Genomic DNA, 10,150 nt, shown 5'->3' on the forward strand with positions numbered 1-10,150 from the left:
GTGCAAAGCAGTTGTTGCGGTGTTTCACGATTGTCTTTCACCAATGTGTACTTACAAAGACACTATAACGCTCAAGTCAGTAAGGTTTCAACGAGAGTGTGTATCTTACTTTGGTGTGTAGAGCACCCTATTTATTGACCATCAGTTGAATAAAGGGTTCTAATGTACTCTTAGAGCATCCACAATGTAGACATCCATTTAAAAATTTTAAGTACGTAAATGAGTCACATGTGTACACATCACACATTTATAAGTTTTTAATAGTAGTACCAATTAAGCCCTCCAACCCAGCTTTTCACAGAAAATTCTTAAATGAAGCTCACTAATCAATTATCAATAACATTATATCATGACATTTCAATTTTTCAATATGAAAAAAGTTTGGATCTCATTAAGATTGAGGTCTTAAGTAAGACCTTGAGTCTTATAAGACCCCAACAAAATTTCTCCCAAATAAGGGTACCTAATTGATACCAAGTCTTAAAAGTTTAGGACCTCCATTGGGGATTGTCTTAGCGTACTACTTCGTTTATTACAAATCTTTACCGACGTCTTACTAGGTCTAAGCTAGAATATCGAACTCTTATGTCTTGAGGATATGACCTTAGCTATAATATCGAACTCAGTCTCCTGCTAAATATTTTATTACATTTAACATTATACGTTATATTATTATTTTTTAATTCTAAGCTAGAATATTGAACCCCAACTTCTGTATAATATTGTTCTTGAAAGTATCAACTAAGTTGTGCTTATTGAAAGAAAAAAATTTGTGTATTTATTACATTTGAATTTGAATTCTTTTACTTTAAAAAAATAATAATTTAGAAGTCTTACTTGGTAGGCAACAACCAGAAATGACGTGACATGTCTTTATACAACTTGACCAAAGGGAAATACAGCACGAACATGGCTCATTGGCACACAAAAAAGGGAAGAAAAAAACACTAACTTGGCAAAATAACACGAGATGCCCTAAGTAAGTTTAGTATCCATTGTGGCCACCCGACTTTTTTTTATTTACAATTAGAAATCCTATTTTTTTTTTTTTAAAGGAATTAAAAAGTCCTACTTGGTAGGCAACAAGTAGCCAAAGAACACGAACCGCTAACTTGGCAAAATAACACAACCACTAACTTGGCAAAATAAAAATATATAAAAAAAAAACCACTAACTTGGCAAAATAACACAACCGCCCCACCCTTCTTGCAGCTTTGCTTCATTCACTTCCCTCAAATATGCATAGAAACCAAAATTGTTCTGCTTTTGTTGCTGTTACCCTTTTGAGCACATGTTTCATGTTACTATGTTCTAGTAGCCATTCATCATTTGGTTGCATAGAACAAGAGAGGCAAGCTCTTTTAGCATTCAAAGGAAGCTTTAATGATACATCATTAAGACTTTCCTCTTGGGAAGGAAATGACTGTTGCAAATGGAAAGGTGTAAGTTGCAGCAACATTACAGGACATGTTGTCAAAATTGACCTTAGGAATCCATGCTACCCACAAAGAGGAGTAGATTATCAACCAAACTGTTCATTCTCAAAAAATAAGCTTGAAGCTCCAGAAATCCATCCTTCTCTTTCAAATTTTATATATCTTAGTTATTTAGACCTTAGTGGAAACAATTTCAGTTCAAGTCCAATACCAACATTTATCCATTTTATGAATCAGTTAGAATTCCTTTCTATCTCTGATTCCCATTTGAGTGGTATCATCCCAAATAACCTTGGAAACCTCACAAAATTGTACTTTCTTGATCTCAGTTTCAATTCTTATTTACACTCTGATGATGTCAATTGGGTTTCAAAACTTTCATTGCTCCAAAACCTTTACCTGAGTGATGTTTTTCTTGGGAGGGCACAAAATTTATTCAAGGTAATTACCATGCTTCCTTCTTTGCTAGAATTAGAATTGATGAACTGCAGCATTACCAAGATGCACAGTCATGATCAACAACTTGATAGTTACACAAATTTTTCTAGTATTGAGTCACTCAATCTTGCAGATAATGGACTTGATGGTCCAGATCTGAATGCTTTTAGAAACATGACTTCACTTGAAACTATTGACCTTTCTAACAATAATTTTAGTACAGTTCCAATTTGGTTGAGTAATTGTGCCAAACTTGACTCTCTTTATCTTGGAAGCAATGCTCTTAACGGTTCAGTTCCATCAGCTCTTAGAAATTTGACTTCCTTGGCATCGCTTGACCTTTCCCAAAACAAAATTGAATCTGTTCCATTATGGTTAGGTGGGTTAGAGAGTCTTTTGTACCTCAATATTTCATGGAATCATGTGAACCATATTGAGGGTTCTATACCAACAATGCTAGGAAATATGTGTCAGCTTCTGTCACTAGATTTGTCTGGAAACAGACTTCAAGGAGATGCACTCGTCGGTAATTTAGAATCTGCAGGATGCAACGGATCTGGTTTAAAGGAACTTGACTTGACCAACAACAATTTCAATGATCAGCTGCCAACATGGTTGGGGCAACTTGAAAATATGGTAACCCTCACACTTCATTCAAGTTTTTTCCATGGTCCTATTCCAAATATTTTTGGAAAATTGTCAAATTTGAAATATTTAAACCTTGGTAACAATTACTTGAATGGAACTATTCCAAACTCCGTAGGAAAACTGGGAAATCTAACCCACTTGGACCTATCAAATAACCACTTGTTTGGGGGTCTTCCTTGTAGTATAACAGCACTTGCCAATCTAAAGTATTTGATTCTGAACAATAATAATTTAACTGGATATCTTCCTAATTGTATTGGACAATTCATCAGTCTAAACACCTTGATTATTTCTTCTAATCATTTTTATGGTGTCATTCCTAGGAGTCTTGAGCAGCTAGTCAGCCTAGAAAACCTTGATGTGTCAGAAAACTCTCTGAATGGCACAATCCCACAAAATATTGGTCGACTTTCAAATTTGCAAACCCACTATCTTAGTCAAAATAAATTGCATGGGAAATTTCCTGATAGTTTTGGTCAACTTTTGAACCTGCGCAATTTAGACTTGTCTCTCAACAATTTGGAAGGCATATTTTCTGAAATAAAATTTCCCAATTCACTAGCCTATGTGAATCTCACCAATAACCATATCACTGGGTCACTTCCCCAAAATATTGCTCATAGATTGCCCAATCTTACTCACTTGCTTCTTGGACACAACCTCATAAATGACTCCGTTCCAAATTCAATCTGCAAAATCAACTCTCTGTACAATCTTGACCTTTCAGTGAACAAATTAATTGGCAACATTCCTGATTGTTGGAATTCAACTCAAAGATTGAACGAGATAAATCTTTCATCGAACAAATTATCAGGTATTATTCCAAGCTCGTTCGGTCAGCTTTCAACTTTGCTATGGCTGCATTTGAATAATAACAATCTTCATGGGGAGTTTCCATCATTCATGAGAAATTTAAAACAACTGTTAATCTTAGATATTGGAGAGAATCAAATGTCAGGAACTATACCTTCATGGATAGGTGACATTTTCTCCCTAATGCAGATTCTAAGGTTAAGACAAAACAAGTTCCAAGGTTACATTCCATCACATCTTTGCAAACTTTCAGCTTTGCAAATCGTGGATCTATCCAACAACATGTTGATGGGGTCAATCCCACACTGCGTTGGGAATTTTACAGCAATGATTCAAGGATGGAAACCATCTGTTTCCTTAGCACCCAGTGAGTCGACATATATTGAATGGTATGAACAAGATGTCAGCCAGGTCATTAAAGGAAGAGAAGATCATTATACAAGAAATTTGAAATTTGTGGCCAATGTGGATTTATCGAACAACAGTTTGAGTGGTCCTATTCCTAGAGAAATAACTCTTCTCACTGCTTTACGAGGCCTAAATCTGTCACACAATCATTTGTCAGGTGAAATTCCTACAGCCATAGGGGACATGAAGTCACTTGAATCGTTGGACCTCTCTCAGGGTCAACTTTCAGGCTCAATTCCACACACCATGTCTAGTTTAACTTTCCTATCTGTACTAAACTTGTCCTACAACAACCTTTCAGGACCAATTCCACAAGGAAACCAGTTTTTAACATTTAATGATCCATCTATTTATGTTGGCAACAATCTTTGTGGTGCACCATTGTTGAATCGTTGCCATGTTGATAATAGAGATGAAAGTGGAGATGATGATGGTAAGCATGATAGGGCTGAGAAACTGTGGTTTTATTTTGTTGTAGCAATTGGATTTGCTACTGGCTTTTGGGTTTTTATTGGAGTTTTCTTGTTGAAGAAGGGTCGGAGGGATGCTTACTTTAATTTCATTGATAGGGTAGTGCGCAGGATAAAGAAAAGATGTATGGGAAACCGTATTGATTAGTGAAACATGAATATTTCAAGGGACGTCCCTCGCCTTATGAGCAAGGGACGTCCCTCACCTTATAAAGTGTGGAATGAAGTTTAACTAGTCACCAATAATGTAAATCTTGCTTAGAGGCCTAGCAAAATGAAATGAAATTCAGATGGTGATAAACACAAAGAAAAGGTAAAAGGATTGCAATCTTATTGATTTTGTGATCTCTAATCTTATTGAGTTGTGATCTCTAAACAGTTGTTATGAAAATCAAATTAAGTCATTTATGGCCTTGTCCAGGCTCCGCGGGAATGGTATGAAAGGCTTACCAAGCATTACTTACAGTTAAGTCCAGATACTGTGATACATTTCTAATCTTCTCAAAAGTGCTCAATCTACTTATATGTGCTCATCTACATTGATGATATTATTATAACTAGAACATCTCTTTCCCTGGTTCAGAATTTAATTCAGACGCCACATGTTGAGTTTGCACTTAATCAGTTGGGATTTCCAAATTAATTTCTGAGCATACATTACAGATTTAACACTAAACAATGCCAACTATCTAAATACACAGCTTGGTTTTTTTAATTGTTTTCTGGGTATACAACTCTTTCATAATTTTCTCTTGTATTATTCTATCTCAGAATTCCATACACAAATAACAGAAAATATAATGTCCTAACAGAAAATAACAGAATTCCATACAACTCTTTCTTAAATACGTAGCTTAGGCAAATCGAAGATTGTGAACAAAAACGAAAAAATAAATGCTAGAGGAACATACCAGTTCTGACAAGAGTGAGTGCCTTTTGGCCAGACTAAGCTGATTCTCTTCTTTGCCACCACCAACATTAGGACTCAATTTAAGAAAGCATATTATCGTCTATTATTCTCTATTCAAGAAAGCAAAAAATTCTCTATTATTCTCACCTTAATCTTGTTAAAGAGAACTAATTAATTATGCAGAAAACATACCAAGCTGATTTATCCAAATTCTCTATTATTCTCACCTTATTGCTTTTGCATACACGTACTTTTGTGATTGGAATGAGCTTCCTTACAATGTCTATGAAATCTAACAGCATAGTCTACACAGAAAGTATTATTCCCATTAGATAGAAGATCAAGGTGATCATCACAATAACCTGAGCTCCTATTTCATTCCTTTGTTGAATGATAGGAAGAAAGAGTAACAAAATACTAATGATAGAAAGAAAAAAAATTAAGTCAAACCCTTGTAAACAATATAGAAGCTTACTATTGTCCTCAACTTCCTCCAAGTAACTAAATATATATAAGAAGATACCAAGGAATAAAACAACAGAAGTTTTGGAGCACAAAACCAAAAAAAAAAAAAAAAAAAAAATATAACAAACAATGCTGGGAAAGATGGGAGAAGATAGAGCATACCTTGAGGCCACTAAAAGTTCCTGCATTTGTCATCAAGTCTCGCAGCAATGCCTGAGTTGCAGCATTTGCAATGCAACTGCCACTACATTGCTTACTTTGGCAGAGCATCTGCCACGGTTAAACTAGCAGCAGCTGCAACATTGAGATCAATGTGATCAGAATCAATGTAAGTTGTTTTGTTTATTCTTTCTGGTGACATAGGAAGGGTGTAATGGAGTAGATATGAGGACATGGCCATGAAAAATCTAACCACATACAGAAAAAAGAATGGTAATAGAAAATAGGATAAAAACAATGCATACATGTCTATCTCAATTGTTCTTAATCACATGATAAAAAGATAATGGAAAATTCAACATGGTTACCAAATTTAACAAACTTCAGTTGGCAAATAACAAACAGAAATTTAATATGCAGCCACATATAAGCAGAGCAACCAACGTCCACTTCTAATTAAGGAACAGACCGTAGAATGTTCTCAACAAACAAGTTTGATAAAAATTAGTACCACAATCAGCTAAGACACAAAAATTACATAAATATGAAATTTCACCAATTCTTCATCAAATTGAAAGACAGTCATTACGTCTTCCTGTCAAGAAACCATGTTGAAATGTTATTGACCTCGACCTCTGAAACTTATAATCTCATACCCCTCAGAGAGAATCTCAATAGCTGATATATAAAATTGAGATCAAGGCAGGGAAAAAGAGAAAAAGAAAAAGTGATTTTACTCGTCAAATTAGTGTTCAAAATACCTAACACAAATACTAATTTGACCAACAAAATCATCAGAATTTCAAGATAAATGTTTCCTACAAAACAAGTAATATATGCACCTTGAATTTTAGTATGAGTCAGGACATAGTGCAACAGGTAGCATAGATTATAAATTTGGCACCCAAAACAGTAGCATACATTATAAATTTGACATGCATATAAGAACAATATTTCATCAAAAATAAGCATAATACCTAGTTCATCATGCACAACAATATAAGTGTGTAACTCTGATATTGTTATAACAAAAGTATGGTTGAAATTTACTTAAAACAAGCTAACTTTGTTTGGTCATTTTCTTTCTTTTCATTTTTTTATTTGTAATTAAGAGTGAAGAAATGCTTCCAAAGCAACTTAACATTACCTCTCTTGGCATAATTGTTTTGGACATCAAGATTCAATAAACTCTTGGCTCACCCAATTACATGCCTATCACCATTGCAAACAGCCTGAGAAATCAATCCCATCAAACCAATGCTTTTGAGGGTCAAGATTCAAGAAGCTCTTGGCTCAATATCTCTTCAATCTATATCTCATTTGAAAGAACAAAATACTCAATATGAATTCAAATACAGTATAAATTTAACCTAGATATCGAATTAAATCAAAGAGAATTAAAAGTTACTTTAGTACTAATTTTATTAAAAGGACTAAATCCTCAAGTAAATAGATAAATATAAAAATTGTGCAATATAGAGAACATTCTGTCTTTACATGGAATACTGCAACTATAGTGACAACTAACAAGATTAATCCTAACATTACACGTAAAAATCTCTCACAGTCATCTATCATCAACCAACTACAATGAGATAACAAAAGCAAAAAAAAAAATTGATATATCATAATCAATAAATTACGCTGAAATGTGGCAGTTACCAAATTTTGAAGGATTAAAAGTAGGATATGAAAATGAACTCTCATTACTATACTTACCTTGACATCAAATGCAATTAATGCAGTTAGAAAACCAAGTCCAAGTAAACTTGCCTTAGAAGAGAGTGATAATCGTTGTGCTTAGCTGGTAATAGACTCTGACGAGAAAGCTTTTCCTTCGATCTAAACAAGCAAAAACTTTTTCAAATCGCCAAATCCTTCTCTCTCATTTAACAAATTTCTTTGCCAATCCTGCATCAATTTTGATTCCTGCTGCAGACACTTTCAACTACTATATCAACAAACCGACCTTCAATCTATACATAAGCGCTTATCACGAGAAGTGCTTGTAGTATAAGCTCCAAATAAGTTGTTTATCGAAACAGGCCCTAACGAAGAAGCAAATGCCACACATAGACACTAACTAGTAACTACGTCAACTAAAACTACAAAGTCTACATAGCATGTTTTGATGGATATATTTTCTAATGATTTTCACTGTGATGGGCGGCAAAGAAAAGCTCTAAGCCAATTTATATTGTCTGTGTAGTGCAGGAAACTATTTGCAGCAAAATAACTCAAATTTACACTTGCAACAATTATATAATTAACGACATTGAAAGTGTTTATGAAATTTTCAAAGTTAATATTTTGACATCAAAATAGAGCACATAATTATAAGCATATTACAACCAATATCCCAGGTACTAAATCATTGATTTGCTAGTTCAAATATTAGTAGTTTACAATCTAAGATACAAGCTGCTAAATTTACACCACTAAGATAGTAGATTATTTCCCTTCTAATGGTTTTCTAATATTAGTAGCAAACTGGGATAATAAGTTGTTTATCTTAGGTTGCGTTTATCCATTTCAACCTATGAATCTTATTTCTAAACTAAGAAAACCTTTCCATATCTCATCTAGAAATAAGTAATTAGGCAATGTAAAGAATGAGTTTACAGAAGCATACTATATTAACACGAAAATCCAAAATCAAACACAAACCTAACAAACTACACATGATAAATTGCAAAATTTAAACCAAGAAATTGAGTTTCTTAATCACAATGGACTTAACATCATGTCATATCATAATAACACAAAAATCCAAGAAAATTCAATACCTTGGATTGCGGCGAATGCCAAAGTGCGGCGAAGAAGCGAAATGAACCAGTGAAATCGATTCTGATGCTGATGGAGCGATTCTGATTATTCAGATTGAGATCGAGAACCAGTGAGTGATAGTGCGAATGAGCAATTAGGAATTCAGGGATGAACGAATTCTGATTATGAGGAACAACGATTCAATAGATTAGGGATTCCAATTGTCCTATTTCCTAAATTGATTTCATGGGAATGAGTTTGAAGAACAACGATGAATGAGTTTGTAAAAAAAAAAAAATGTGACTACAGTAAAATAGTGTATTTCGGTAAAACAAGGGTATATTTAATTGAGATTTGCTACCAATTTAGTTGTTAGTAAAATATTGGTAGCAAATGCTACATTTTGTTGTAGTGTATTCAGAGTATAATCCATCCTTGAATTTCCAATCCATGATTTGCATATCAAGACATTGCCCCTACAAATTAATCTTTGTTGAATTCATACCATAATCGCTTCACACCAACCATGGTCCACGCCTAGCAAAGACTACAAGTTGCGGAACCCATTCAATTCAACCCAAAACCCCTAACACTAATCCTAATATCAAATGGCTAAGCGTTTGATTCAAACCTTGAACCGCATCTTCCTTGAGAAAAATTTCCTTCGTCCGAGACTTTCGCCAGAGTTCTCGTCCCAAAGAAGACCTCCCGGCTTAATTCTAGAATGGTGTTAGCTGTCCTGCATCGCCAGAAAAATCTGGGAATTGGATTGCAGCGTCTGTCAAGGAAGGTGACCATGTTCTCTGTTAGTGATTAAGATTCTATGAGTTAAAGGACATTGAGGGCTTTCCTAAGATTTGAGAGATAAAGAAGAGACCGACTAATTTGAAATTTCATTAATGATTGTAATAGATGAAGTACAAGTTCTTAAATAGCCAAAATTATTATAGATTTCTACTAGTATGTGGACCCGTGCCAAGCACGGGCTAGATTTCCAACTTTTTTTTATCACATAAAAATCGTTATCGTATTTTTAATTAAATATTAACGTGTATATATTTATTTTGATTTTTGTATTGTTAAACAACAATAATTTAACGGATGTAATGCTGAAATATTAATCTTTAACACGGGAATATTTTACATGGATGACTAAAATTAAGCAAATATTTTTAATATGCATATTGATAATAAATGGATTAATCCAAAAACAAAACAAAATTAAATATGGAGATATGGATTTTTTTTGTTCTTCCTATATACAATATCATACGCTTGTTTTTCTGTCTCGTCGGTTATTGTTCATCTTGTACATGCAATTGATTATTCATAACTATTGATAACTGTGGTGTCCGAGTTTCGAGCTTGACCACTGCATATATAATGAATTATCACTACCAACTGAGTTAAGTCTACGGGAACTTAATAAACTTAATATATATATATATATATATATATATCACCAACACTACTAATAGTTAGGGTAGGTTTATGGCGTAAAACTAAAAACAACATTACATTCCCATATAACACCGGCTAAAATTTCGTCATACTTGAGGAGGAGAATATTGTTATGTATCAAGTGTCACTTAAAGGCTTCCCTCAAAAAGAGTGTCCGTTAACGGCTTAAATCCCGA

The 10,150-nt window shown here is 33.9% G+C and overlaps 1 protein-coding gene and 1 long non-coding RNA gene across 2 annotated transcripts; one reads left to right on the forward strand and one right to left on the reverse strand.

Annotated features, from left to right (window-relative positions):
- The first annotated feature begins 1,168 nt into the window (after positions 1-1,168).
- On the forward strand, positions 1,169-4,525 carry LOC146946590 (uncharacterized). Its single transcript, XM_085744598.1, has one exon. It carries the CDS (start codon positions 1,239-1,241, stop codon positions 4,359-4,361), a length of 3,123 nt encoding a protein of 1,040 aa, XP_085600724.1. The 5' UTR covers positions 1,169-1,238; the 3' UTR covers positions 4,362-4,525.
- A 1,819-nt stretch (positions 4,526-6,344) lies between these two features.
- On the reverse strand, positions 6,345-9,350 carry LOC146946591 (uncharacterized). Its single transcript, XR_015026775.1, has 4 exons — positions 8,534-9,350; positions 7,521-7,688; positions 6,895-7,056; positions 6,345-6,425 (listed from the first exon to the last, which is right to left on the reverse strand). It is a non-coding gene; the product is annotated as an uncharacterized LOC146946591 (long non-coding RNA).
- Positions 9,351-10,150: the final 800 nt, after the last annotated feature.

The sequence above is a fragment of the Medicago sativa genome, chromosome 2 (assembly GCF_051527215.1).
Source record: "Medicago sativa cultivar Bolivia chromosome 2, Bolivia_mono, whole genome shotgun sequence".
Classification (NCBI taxonomy): domain Eukaryota; kingdom Viridiplantae; phylum Streptophyta; class Magnoliopsida; order Fabales; family Fabaceae; genus Medicago; species Medicago sativa.